This window comes from Gasterosteus aculeatus, chromosome 6, assembly GCF_964276395.1.
Source record: "Gasterosteus aculeatus chromosome 6, fGasAcu3.hap1.1, whole genome shotgun sequence".
In the NCBI taxonomy this organism is placed as follows: domain Eukaryota; kingdom Metazoa; phylum Chordata; class Actinopteri; order Perciformes; family Gasterosteidae; genus Gasterosteus; species Gasterosteus aculeatus.
In genome coordinates, this window is record NC_135693.1 from 16,480,949 (window position 1) to 16,495,621 (window position 14,673).

The window sequence follows — 14,673 nt, forward strand, 5'->3', positions numbered from 1 at the left end:
ATTGCCAAAGGGGGAAAAAGTTTTGCCAAGCTTATCTCAGTGAGCTGGGCAATAACTCTTAATGCTTAATGCAAACTTCAGCTCTCATAAATCCACATTGGCTCGTCTGGTGAAGGAAACTGGCCTCTCATGGTTTACTTTAAGACATCTGACTTTAAATTTCCTCCTCAGGCAACCGCTGAGGCAAAATGCCTTTGGCTGGCCTGGTGAAGAACAATTCCAGTACTGTACGTGTGCACCGAGACGTGAGAAAATCACACACTCACGCCGCGTGTCTCTAAGTAATCTGACTGAGAGCTGAACAGGGCACCAGGAACCGTCACGTGGCATCCTCTTAACCATGACTCGGCAATATTGAGCGTTTATCTATTCATCTTTGCCGTGATTCAGAAGGACGTGTTTGGATCAGCCGGAAACCAGCTGAAGCCGGCCAACGGACAGGCAAGAGCGAACAGCGCCTGACTGCAGCTTGAGTACTTAAATGCTGCCGAGTTACCACATGTCAATCAGAGAGACAACGAGGAGGAGAGATCGGAAGAAAACCAAAAGCACGCCTCTCTTGTGAGGAATTTACAAACATAAAACGCCGTATTCCCACAAGTGCGCATCGTGTAAATGAGTGATGGCGGAGGTCTCACGGCCGGCAGACCAGAAATACCCTTCATGATGCCTCTAACAGCGTGCGAGATGATTGTGTGACCGAATGGCATCAGGCCTCCTTTTATTGCATTGAGCCAAGAAACGTAATTATTATTACGAGTATTAATATACAGAAGTTGGGAGTTCATTCTTTCCGAATGTTTGCTCTCTAGTGCTCGTGCAGAGCAATGCTGTGAAACTGCCACTTCACATCCATCACTTTTAACAGACTGTGTGTATGAGGTCATCTGAAGGTCATGCGCATCCTGACTGACAGCTTCTGTAGGGCTTCTGAAAACAGCATTCTGTTCCCATCACGAAGGCTTGGCTGAGAGTCGGCGTGTATGTAGGAAGGTGTGTGTGTGTGTGTGTGTGTGTAGGTAGTCGTAAATCAGCAGCGATATGACAGAAAGGAAGTGGCTTCATGGTTTCTCGACACCTTTCACGAATGCCTGATGGCTATTCCTCTACTTCCTGCAAAACAGTCGCACACGCGCACACGCACAAATAACCTGAGGGGCCGCAAAGCAGCATGAGAAAATTGAAACAGGGGAAATTTCCAAACAGGCAAAGCTGTCTGTAACTTTTTCTCCTGGTGGAAGAGATCAGCTGATTTCAGGTCCTGATTCTTTACACCCAAAACCACATTTTTACTTTACTTTTTTTCAGCTTATAATCCAATTGATCCTATTTTTCCATTCTGATGTTGGTGTGTTTTACCCATCAACACCTTGTTTAAATCACCTTGCAGATAACGAGCGAGATATGTGGGGATGCACCGATCTACTTTCTACAGTCAAACAAAGGCGATCAACGCCTCGTACCGAGTACCGATGAGACACTAGAGGCTCCTCTCACTGTGGAGAAGGGACCATCCCTTTTTAAAAAGCACCGTATTCTATCACTAATATATATATATAACACATTGCACACTGGAAACACATTCCTGCAAATAACGTAGAAAGCATTTAAAAACTTGATCTAAGTAGCTCGCCTCCATCCAGCTATTAGAGTTCGATTTCCAATATCAGTTGTGGCTGCTGCGTTTCGACAGCCGGTGCGTGTTATCACTTCTCTAATATGTGGAGGATTGGCAAGGGCCTGTTTCAATCCATCGCTTGAGCAAAGACACAACCTCGCTCAACGTGTGCTACCAACGCGCCGCTGCAGTGCCAGACGGTAGGTTCTTTTCAGCGGACGCATGGCTGAGCAGGTGAAAGCTGCTGCAGCAGCGCTCGTGTGTTTGCAGGTGGGGGTCAGTGGGACAGGGCGGCAAGAAACGGAGCAGGAGGATGAAAAACGGGAGAAGGAGAGTGGGTCGAGCGAGGTGAGGAGGAGAGTGACAGCTTCTTTAATATCCGGCTGGCGGGCGATGTTTTCTTACACAGCAGTGTGTGTCTGTGTGTGTATTTTCCAGTAGCGGTTGGATTCACAACCCCGGGGATCACCCGGCTGTCAACAGGCCAAAGCGACATAAAGAGCTGATTGACAGATGACCCGCCAAGTGTCTAATTGTAAAGAACACAAGACTGACAAATGTTTGTCTCTGCAAGCTGCAAATAAAATGAAGAGTATATATATATATGTATATGTATAGTATATATACACACACACTATTGGTACTGCCATTCGAAGGGACGTGTAGCTGGCAAACCCGTCTGCCACAGGTACCGCAGTGAAAACAGCGTTCCCACACCAATAGTTACGTCCAATCTGATTTTAATGGACCTCACTTTTTCAGCCCTCAGCTCATTTCCTCCTTTCTCTCAGAGCTGTCACTCAGCGGGTCAGCAGAGGGAGGGAGCGAGAGAGAGCACGCTGTGCCAGCTGTCTAGAGTTACATTTGCCCTTTTGCTGTTTGGGTCTAATGGCAATAAACTCGCAGAAAGCTCAAAATGTCATGAATCACACAAAGGACATGCGCAACAAAAAAACAAACTTGCATTGGCATCAGTGCACTTTTCTCACACTCATACACGGTTACGCACACACACGTCCCCCTTTAGACTTTGAAAAGTGGACGGGGAGACTAGTGTGTGTGTGTGTGTGTGTGTGTGTGTGTGCGTGTGTGTGTGTGTGCGTGACGGCTGACATGCAGGTCAGAGTGATGTCCCATCTTGTATCTGTCAGCACTCAAGAGCTTATTTACACAGTTATATTATCATTTGTTGCCCTAGTCACATGATCTGAGAGCAGGAGGTGCAGAACCCCCCCTACCCCCGCGGCACCCCAGAGGGCCCAGTCGGGACGTGATGAGAGACACGGGCCCGAGACCCGACCAGCCACAGAAACGCTTGCACGATACAACCTCCTCCTTTCTCCATCCAACCCTCCCCCCCAATTATTCCTTTACCATTCATCACGCTCTTCTGTCTTATCTTAGATTCATAGATTGTATATGTAGTACTACATATATGTCGTATACAGCACATGCATACATGACTTAGTGCACAGTAGCACCCTGGCAGTAATCCTGATCTATTAGGGCTTTTCCCTCAATTCCAATGAAGACTGATCGAACATCTCACAAAAGATGAATCACTGCATTAGTAATAGCTGGCGTAAATAGTAGGCAGCCTGACCTCATGTCTGTCTTCCACTTCTAACATACACACACAGACACACACAGACACACACACTAGTAAGGAAGAAAAACAACATTGAGCCGAGTGTAGTTCATCTGCGCGGACACACACACTTGAGAGCAGCAATCACACAAGCAAACATACGTCATGCCTGATCTCCATTAATTGAATTAGCTGTCCCCCTTAGCATCATCTGTTGACACAGGCCTCGGACAAGTTTATCTACTTCCCCGCTCGCCTCTCGTCTCTCAGCCTTTGAGTTTTACTCATTTGTTCCGGCAGATCTTCAGCTCCTCGCGTTCCCTTTTTGCCCGGAGTGCAAATCTTTCCACTGATAAACAAAAGTTGCACCTGAGCTTGTCGAGACGTCTGAAGGATAACTCACAGCATACGGCATCAAATTAAAGGCATTTTTAAAAAATTAATATATATATATAATCGGTGACTTGTATTTTAGTATACAGGAGTTATAATGTGTACTAATGGCTTTTTTTGTTCTCCCGTCCTTCACTTCTCCTATTCCATCTGTTAATTGAATGAATTAACTTTTTCGACGAAGAGTTATCGTTGCTATTGAGTGAGTTTTATTTTTAGGATATATAGTTGAATAATCAATCAAATGTGTCTAACATTTGACCACATTTGGGGTGTCGGTGATGACGACTAAATTGCAGAAGTCATAAAGGCCCACACACACACACACACACACACACACACACACACACACACACACACACACACACACCCCTTTGCCTAAGTCTAACTCACAGCAGATGCTTAGCAAAGAAAAACAACTTACCTGGTACGTCCCAATACCAATGTGTTTCGGATCAATCTTCACAAGTTCAGCCAGTGGATCTTGGACACGTCTTCCAATGGACACTGTTGAGAGAGACACACACACACACACACACAGACATGAAACCTGATTTAATGTCTCGTGAGAGTGTGTGTTTTTTTTCATGAGCTTGCTTTGTGAATCAGTTATTAAATATGCAAATCCATATTATATTACAATTACTGAATATGCAAATTGTCTGCATATTACACTGCTGCCCTGAGGGCAGGACAAACCCAATTGTCATTCCTCCAACCCGTAATAATAATTAAAGCTGGCTTTCAAATGGAGTCCTTGCACCTGTCATTAAGCTTCCTGATAGATGCTGGAGCTGCAAACCAGGCCTGTGCACGCACGCACACGCACACGCGCACACACACACACACACACACACACACACACACACACACACACACACACACACACACACACACACACACACACACACACACACACACAAAAACGAAAGACCAACAATCGGCCAAAAGAATCCGTAAGGCCTCAGCCCGCCGCTGCACACGAGGCCGAAAGTCTTTTTCCATGAATCTGCTGGCAGGGGCCCGGTGACAAGGAGAAAAATTACAAACAACCGTGCTCGCATACACAGCATAACACATGACCTCACCCCCGAACGCACACAGGCACACAGAGAGAGCGAGTCACACGACCAAACGGCTGGACGAGACAAGGGGAGCGCCGGCTCCAGCTTTCCCATTTTTGTTCAAATTTCCAAAATTGTCAGTCTTATATTTGAGAAACATAATGTACAGGGATTAAAGAAAATACATTTATACAGATGCGCATACACAAATAGGCTACAACGCACCATGGTGAGTAAAACAACAACAACAGGAAACGGTTCGTTTCTGTGCGCATGTCTGAACTACAGCGGCCAGCGATGCGGCGCGTCACCCATGCGGCGCGTCGGACGTCAGATCTCTGAGGAGGAACGGAGCGAGGGGGGCGGGGCGGGGGGGGGGGGGACGAGAGAAAGGGAAGGGATGGGACCTTAAAAGAGGGAGTATGTCTGGAATCAATGGGTCTCCTCTCTCTCCTCTGGCTGCGGTGCGAGGCTGCTGCCTGAGATAATATTTGGACAGGGATGGAGTTTCAGCCCTGGCCTTGCGCAGTGCACCATCAAAAAAAAAAAAAAAAAACACTCCACTTTCCATCTATTCTGGTTCAGACTCAATTCAATTTAATGGAGCTTTTTTGGCATGAATGTCTCTAGAACAATGATGCCAAAGTATCGACATGCAACCGGTCCAAATATTTGGAAAGTGTAGAATAACAGCAATAAAAACATGAACACAACATTAACATATATGCATACTAATTATAGCTACAAGGCAAATGTGCCTTTTTTTTTACTTGGCTCATCTGTCACTCAGCAGAATGCGAGCTGAACACAAAAACAGATGGCTGAAATGTTGCCCTGTCACCACTAGATGTCACCGGATCTCCCAGGAAGCGGGATGACGGAGAAAAGGTGCCTTTTACCGACTTTTTACGCCGTCTTTTACTCTGTTGTTACACGTTACCGCTCGAGGACACAAACAGTCTTCTCATTTTCCTACCGATCCAAAATCAAGCGCTGTACATTTCCCGTGGCTTTCATTAGGGGCATGAACATGAATCTCCACTGCTGACCACAGGAAACTAAGCCGGCCTCGCTGGATTTACGGCTTTTATAGAGGAAGTCTGCTGGAAACATTGTGTTCGACAAAACTCTGTGTGATTCATTTTATTTGATTTTGCTGTGCTTTCGGCGATGCAGTGGGTGCAGTGAATGAGGGAGAGGTGGCGAGTGGGAGAAAGAGCAGGAGAGACGTAGGAAAGCCAAGTGGCCATGATAAGTCACTGATGACTCGGCATTACATTGAGATTAGTGTCTGAAAACAGTTGTTATTATCCTCACTTGTGCAACTAAAGACATTAGAGACGCATTATATGATATGAATATAAAAAGTATTCATACTATGTTGTCTCTCTGAAACAACCCCTGTGTATACCCCCTGTGGATCACTAAGTATTACAGCTCACACAATTAGCTGATGAAGCAAAAAACTTGAAAACAATTAATTTGAAGTCATCTCAAGCTCTGAGGAATTGTCTTTTTTTTTTAATTTTCCCACAATTTACTGAACTACTGAAGAAAACAATGATCCGGATAATTGCAACCCTGTAAACACCAGACATTATGTCATAGTTAATTTCGAGGAATGACGCACGTTAACTAACAAAACATTTAACAACCATCAGATCAACCATCAAGACAATTAAGTCTGGCTGCCTACCTGCACTCCTGAGGTTGGGGTCCATGTCCGGCAGCTCTTTGACTGCCTCAGGACTCACGCTGTAGATGGAGGCTCCCGCCTCGCTGGTTATACTGCAGGAAGAAAAAAACAATTTTTTATATATATATATATATATATATATATATAGACATAGAAATAGGGATTGGCTTGTGTTGGAAAGAGTGAGGCGGGCAATAGAGCAGAGGGGAGCTAATAGTGAGGAGTTATTACCGCGCTAAAAAGACATAATGGGAAAGCTTTTAAGGAAAATCACCACTGGCAACTTCACACGCTGGCTCTTCATTTGACTCTGGCCAGCCCTTTGTAGCCAAAGCTTGACCGTAATTACTGCCACAGTGGCCAGAAAAGCACAATTTCATTCATTCAAATGCAGGAATTCAACTGAGAGCAGGTGTGAAGAACCACATGCATCCCGATTACATGGGCTTAGTGTGCAACAATGAATCCTGAGCATAATCGAGAATAGGTCCATTTTTGAGTCAAAATCAAATGCACTGTGGGTAAATGTAGATCCCCAGTCTATTTTAACTTGAGCATGAGCACCTATGCCCATTGAAACCACATACACTTTAGTAATAGGGAGGGCTTTTAGGGATTTTAGTTCAGCTCAGCGCACTCACAATCTATGTGACACTACTGCCATCTAGAGGCCACGGGCGAGTACCGGCGTTCATCAGTCTGAGCATAACCAGGAGAAAACGGGCGACGCACTTGTGTGAGGAACATAGAAATTAAGTTGAGGCACATTATGTCGTACTTTTACCAGATATATTATCAGAATGAGCCAAATTTCACTGAATATTTGGTGAAAGGAGACGTTTGTATTGGGGAACTAGAACAACAAAAATGAGGAACAAACCTTAATTAACCTCAGTCAGCGGTTCTCCTGCTCGCGGTGGTTTGATACAGTGGAATGGTGAATTAGGCTTTGAAAGAATGCCACCGTTAAACCTTGTACCGGTATTATTGCACAATATTGACGACTTTAGACAAATCACCTTCAGTCTAATTTTAACCTGCAACGACGCACCAAATTCCGATGTAATCCAGCTGAGGCTCATTTGCCAATTTTTGTAGGTCTTGGCAGTGAAAATCATAGAATTCTAAAGGGCAACATTGCGGTTAAATGGCAACAAATGTACTATTTCCATGTTAATGTATTCAGTCTAAAGTAGGCCGTTTATCACCCATCACCACGCAGACAGAACGGCGGTACAACAAAGCCACTGATACCCGTGTTGATGCTACCGACATGAAGCTGTCATGTTGTTTAGTTCTTCTATTCTCCCGGCTGGTTGGCGAGAGGGGGAGGATTCAAGGAAGGAAGGGGGTGGGGGGGGCACTTTTTCCTCAGGGGCTGACCAATATGAGGAAGAGGTCAGCACCTCCCCAATGTCCACAACTCACAATGAGGCCTTCTGTAACACACACACACACACACACACACACACAGCCTCCCAGAGGCTTGGACCTTGCCACAGCAACCTTGCCAATTATAAATATCTTGTTAATGAGGAGTGGCAGAGGCCTTCTGATGGGACTCACATTTAAATTAACTTGTCCTCCCTCCCTCCCTCCCTCTTTTTCCCCCCATATCCTCTATTCATCCCCTCCTCCGCCTCACTGTTCTTTTTGTCAGGTCCTTATCCATCGTGCTGACAGCTGACATATCGCCATGGTGACACAGCTAACGAGCACTGGCACATGACCTTCAAGGAGGTCAAAGCAGAGCTGGTCATTAACCCGACACGGTCTGCGTGCGCGAGACAAAAGGCACAGATCATTTAAGCGGAGTGAGACACAGAAATCTGAAATGTTCACTATAATAATTTGATGATAGACTTTCAATTATGCCAGATGGAAATAACACACGGAACCCCCGCTGTTCTCATTCAGACGGGAGGATAATGGAGGTCAAGTAAAAGAGAGGTGCTGGGTGGAAAAGGAATGAAATGGGAAAAATGAATGAAATGGGAAAAAAAAAAAAAAAGAACAGGAGAGATGGGCCCAACATAAGTTTAAAAAAAAGTAGATAATATAAAAAACAGAAGGCAAGAGAGTAAGGAGAGCGAAGAAAGGGAGGCCACCAGCCCCTATCATGTCTAATTTAATTAAGGCTGCCACTGGGGCAGCTGGGTAACAGCACTGTCATGGATACAGCTCTGAGCCCTCGTCGCCGTAGCGTCCATGGCCGTCGCCATAGTGAGGGCATCATCCTGGCAGCCAGCAGAAGGTTGTCTGCTCCCCAGCTCACTGGCCTAAGTGGATGGATGGTCGAAGCGTGGACACACACACACACACACACACACACACACACACACACACACACACACACACATACACACACACACACACACACACACACACACAAAGTCAAAGATCGCCTTGTGGTGTAAAGCGATGACTTGGTGGCCCCTGTAGGATTATCATTTATTCACACTCTTTGGCTTTGTGTGTATACAAACACACACACACACACACACACACACACACATACACACGCAGGGCGGCCTTTAGCCCTGTCCCGTCCCGGGGCAAAGTCACCAACGGGCTCCAGATCTGTTCCCCTACTGTTCCCCTACTCATCTTTGAGACACAGCCTGGGGCAGGACACACACACACACACACACACACACACACATCATGACTGGCCCCCTGCTGCCCCTCAAGAAACCCAACATTGGACGAGATGGATACACACTTTGATACCTCATTACAGCCTTCTGGCTTAGAGCCCTCGTCTAAATTAAAAACAGCTCATCCAATCAGTCAGAAAAGAAGAGGGGCAATAATATCATCAACTAATTTGATACACAGGACAAAAAGTTTGGAAGGTGGGGGTGACTGCAATAATAAAATATAGACTTTAGGTTTGAACAAATTGCTGTATTTCAAAGTATTCTAGGCTCATGGATATAGGCAATATGTGAATATGTACCTCTGACAAAACTGACTGACGTTGCAGCGGAAACGTTAAAAAAAACAACCTTCAGTGCCACTTGTTTGTTGGGAGTTAATTCATTCATTGTTGATCCAAATTATTTTCCGCGTTAGAACCTTTTTGCCCAAAAAATAGTTACAGATCCATGGACAATTATACCTGCTTCATCGGTCTCTTTCTTTGTCCACATCTCAGTTTATGTCAGATACTTAATACGGGAGCTTTTGTGTCACAAAGTAGCAGCCCGAAATACATTCATACAAACACACATAAGTTTCTCTGCTCCGGCTGCTCAAACAGCTTGGATCCATTGTTCAGTCAGCTGCAAAGCTTGACCCCAGGGAGCATCGCTATCGCTCACACACACACACACACACACACACACACACACACACACACACACACACACACACACACACACACACACACACACACACACACACACACGTCGGGTCTGAAGACGATGACATTTTTCACAGAGAAAAGCGTCCAAATGGCAGGTGTCAGGGGCCGTCAGTCTCCAGCACGGCGCTAGAAGGCACGCACACACGCACAGAAACTCCAACTGCCAGTGTGAGGAACGTCTGAAAAGAGCAAAGCCTCACAGACACTCATGTCAATCTGGTAGCAGCAAAGGCCTGCGCACGTGTCACGCACAAACGCATAAACACAGCATGCTAAAACACACACACACACACGGCATGTCACACAGGCTAAGAAACGTTTGTCACAGGCAGGACAGTCGCAGGGAACACTGGGACCTCAGGGCGGGACGGGCGGAGGCAGAAGGGACGGAGGCCGACCACCAGTGAGGCGCGCTGGGAGACGGGAGGGGGCGTGGGGGGGGGGGCTGTGGGTGATACGGATGAGGCTGGCAGATATTCACTGGCCGCCACCTGCCAACGCCACCGGTCCTCAGCCCGACACCCCTTTTCTAACCAGTGACAAGAAACACACACACACACAAAGCTGTGCTTTAAAAACAGAAGGTGTGTGAGACACGCGGAGGGTCTGAGGACAGAGGGAGTCGTGTGCTGTGCACATTGTAAAGCCCCTCAAGGCCAAATTGCTCAAGACAAAACTTTTTTGCACGCGAGGAAAGAGAGAAGGCGGGACGGAATGAAGGGAAGAGAGATGGAGGACGCAAAAACTAAAGCACAAACAAAAATAACTGCAGAAGGAGGACACAGACGCAACAGCCATAGTCGGGCCTCTTTTCCTCCTTTTCTCACCCGTCATCGGCTGACAATGGAGTCGCCTCTCATGGACTATAGACAACTCATCTACTTTAGCAGCTCCACACATACGACTTCACAAATAAAATGCATAACTCCCCTTCATCGGCTTGCTCGACCCCCCCCCCCCCCCTCTCCTCGGTCGCTGTCAAACTCTGGATTAGGCCTCACTCACTCATCGCCGGTCCTGCCACTATGTTCATCACTCACTCAGCCCGGCCCTGGGAGCATGCCTGGACATAGGACATGACAGTGGATACACACACACAGAGTCATGAATAGAGTCCACACCGCTGTCCCGCAGGTCCATCAGCTAGCCAGTAATAATGATCTCACCCCGATGTGAGCGAGCCGCAGGGCCAGACGGTCAAGGTCCCGCCCTGCGGCGTCATTGTGGCGCTCCGTTGGCTGTTTGATAACGTCTCCCGCCGCGGCAAGGAGAACGAGGAGGAGCTAGACAGAGAGGCCACCTCCTTCTCTTAGCGGCTACAGAGTGCAGCATCGTGCGAGAAACAAGTCCAGATAAACAGCAGGACGTCACCAAAGTAACAAAGATCATCCAAGTTGTTGTCACACAACAAATTATACCACACTGCAATTTGATGTGGTTCATTTGCAATTAGATACATGTACTATTATGAGCTACATTGTAATTAATTAATTAAGCATTTCACTCACAGCAAACGGGGAGGCAGTAACCGGGTCGGTCATCTCACTGCCTTCAGGACCGACAGAGCAAGTGGTCAAGAAATTGGATGTCGTTTGTGTTTGCCTTTAGCTGTGTGTGTGTGTGTGTGTGTGTGTGTGTGTGTGTGTGTGTGTGTGTGTGTGTGTGTGTGTGTCATCAGTGGAGCCCAGAGACCTCCATAACCTTACCCCACATATTCTTGCCCTCTGATATCATTAACGTCTGCTTGCTGTAGCCCGACACTGTCAACTACTCATTCTTCACGCATTCAGCCCCCAAACACTCAAACGTATTATAGCTGCCGCAGCAAATAAATCAGTTTGTCCTCCAAACTGTTAAGATACACGTTGCTCAGCAGGTAATGAACTTTTCAATTATTCCACGATGCAAGTGAAACAAAAACACACACGCACACACACACACACAAACAATTTACCTAAATCAGCACATTTGAATGTTAAATAACTTGATGTGCTTCCTGTGGAGGGGAGGGGGGGGTCAGTAGTGTACAGCGCCCTGCGGGGTGCTGCTCCTTCCCGCAGGCAGCATTCAGGCTCAATCGTGTCATGTTACTTTTGTTGTGCGTCTAATAAGGCGTCGGGGAGACGATTCTGGTCACGTGTTCCTCACTTAGCAAAGACAACAGCGGCGGGAGACACGTTGTGTTGATGTGATCACTCTTGAAGCTTCTTGGTCAGTTTCCTTTTAGAGGTGTGGAAGCGGAGGTCTGTGTATAAATGTGACACGTGCACACAAATGGACTTCATTTAACTATTTACCTGACTTCTTTCAGGATTTTTTTTTTCATTTCACTCTGGCCTTTCATACCCATTTACACACATAGATGACAATCTGTGCTCTTCGGCTGTATTCATAAAAGTACAAACTCCTTGAAAGAATATGGAAGAGGTCCCTCGGTGAGTCAACGAGTCTACTCCATCAGCACTGAGAGCTGCATACACACAGACACACAAGGAAGGAGGTCCCGCAGGCCGCCATTTCTGGCTGTCATTCCAGCTGAGCGCTGAGGCAGAAGGGCCGAGGGGGAGAGAGAGCGAGAGAGGCGTGCGGGGAAGAAAGGGTGGAGAAGGTTGGGGGTGGTGACACAATGAAGGCTCACTGGGAGACATGAAGCAGATGGTGCGAATGAGGCTGAGGTCTTTAATGAACTACTGCACTGCCGAGGCGGAGAGGAGCTGTGACTGAACTTCTACCCCAAAAGACAAGTTAATGATGATCAAAACCATCAAAAAAAAAATTAAAACCGTGGATAGAAATGGACAGAGGGGTCAAAGACACGGATGGTCAAGTGGATGGAACGGTGACTTTGTACGTACACCGAACAGTCTGCGGCTGAGCCGGCTCCCACTACCTGGGCTGCCTGATAGACTTCCTGCGAACACCTGTCCGTCAAAGCCTGACTACGCCCCCTTTGCCCCAATGAACCGCCACGCACGCACGCACACACGCACACACGCACACACACTATAAACTGGGTCATTTAATTGAACCGGGGACAATCACAGCAAGCACTTAGACCCCCTGCGGTTTCAGATGCCTCCACCATTGCCATCATCTTTGTTGCCGTGGTAATGAGGTTCCTCTAATGGCAGGCCCGGGTCAGCTGCGGGTCAGTCAGCAGGGGAGTGAGACCCTCATAGTCAGCGGCGACAGTCCTTGCCCTCTCATCATCATCTATGGGGGGACGTTTGTGTGAACTTTGGGTAGTAACATGGACTAATAACAAGTCCAAAATAAAGGAAATAAACCACAGACGTTCTGTTTATCCAGCATACAACATAATAATAAACGTCGATTTGTTTATTGTTAATTTACACAATTTGCTTTGAATAAAAACAGGCATTTAATTATTCTTTACAAACTCAATCAATGTTCATTTATTTGGGAAACATTAAAAAAGATCTAGTAATTATCTACTGTTGAAAGGAGAGGACTTATATTTGTATTTAGCAACTTTGATGCCCTGTCCAAAGATCTAAGTCACCATCTAGTAACCGTCTGAAGACCTTTTTATGGTACACATTTAAGGGGTATTTAAAACATGCGTTTGTATAGATGTTTTCTGATGAGTGTGCTTTTCAGTGAAGCTGAATTTTAATTGGTGCTGAGAAATTGGATGTTTGTCTCACATATGCACGTGTGTAACACTGAATAAGTTGGACCACAGAGAGTTTTCTCGATCTAGAGCACAGATGATGGACATATGGACAGTGGCCAGGAAGGAAGACAGCAGAGAGGGGGAATAAAGATAATAAAGAGACAAGGAGGGAGGGGAGAAAAATAGTCTGAGTGTATGATTTTAATACAGACTTAAAACTATGTTTCTCTGAGCCTCCATCATCCGCGGTCCAAAGAAACCAAAGCGAGGCATGAGACCAGAGGACTGCAGGGCGATATCATCTAGATGACAACAACCATAGTTCATGCACTTGCAAAGAGCCTTTATTCAACCGACCCTACCAAGGAAAAGGTGGACCATTTACGCATTTATTACGTGCTGCAAAAACATAGTTAATCGTATCAGGCGTTATGGGACATTTAGTCTGCACCGCATCAAACACAAGTACAACATTCGCACCACAAACGCCATTAGCTGCAGGAAAAGAATGAATAAGAGGACATTATATCAAGATGTTAAACTTTGCTGCTCTCGAAGGAAAAAATGTCCGTCGTGAAAATAATCAAGGGGAAGTTAACTTAATAAACGCCCCACTGAAGGAAAAAGAAATGCGGGCTATTACACCAAAGGTATCCTGACAAAAGCCTCGTATGCAGTCAGACACTTTCCCGCACAGCTCAGAATCATTCTAGGCCGCGCTCCCAATGCCAGCCCCAAGTCAACAAACACACATGGAACTCCGCAGACAGAGAGAGAGGCCGCTGGTTATTATGCTTGGGCCGAGGTTCTGCGCTGTTGTATTCTAAAGTGCGGACTGGGCCTGGTTACCGACACAACGTGGACCGCAAAACCTCCCTTTAATTGGGCCGAAGTCAAACGCAGACCAGATGGCTTTAATGGACGGTATTTGCTTGAGGGACACATTCCACTTTGTGTCTCTCTCCCACACTTTCTCTTCCTCCGTACTTTATCCTTTTGCATCGCTGACTCCGTTTATTCAACCGCTTTCCCCTCCGCACGCCAGGCTTTCCACTTTTGCTAATCCTCGACCATCATCATCATCCTAATTCAGACCTCAGCGACACATCTCACTGTCCTCGCCATCATCGCGTACCTCATACTAAATAAATCTCGACAAATATCAACACATGGTGAAATAACGTGTGCCACCAAAGAGAAAGTGATGCCATGGACGGTAGGGTTCCTACCATCAATGTTGTGCAACCAGTTGTTTTTCTGTTCAGGGTAACTGGGGCCTGCGGTCAAATGCACCGGATGAAGCAGCTTAC

At 46.4% G+C, this 14,673-nt stretch overlaps 1 protein-coding gene across 1 annotated transcript in view; it reads right to left on the minus strand.

Annotated features, from left to right (window-relative positions):
* The window catches only part of srbd1 (S1 RNA binding domain 1), a 35,242-nt gene that overhangs the window by 10,606 nt on the left and 9,963 nt on the right, over window positions 1-14,673 (minus strand). The window contains exons 15-16 of the mRNA XM_040178857.2: window positions 6,360-6,451; window positions 4,024-4,106 (exon numbers count right to left, since the gene is read on the minus strand). Coding sequence (XP_040034791.2) covers window positions 4,024-4,106; window positions 6,360-6,451 — 175 coding nt within the window. The remainder of the gene's footprint in view (window positions 1-4,023; window positions 4,107-6,359; window positions 6,452-14,673) is intronic.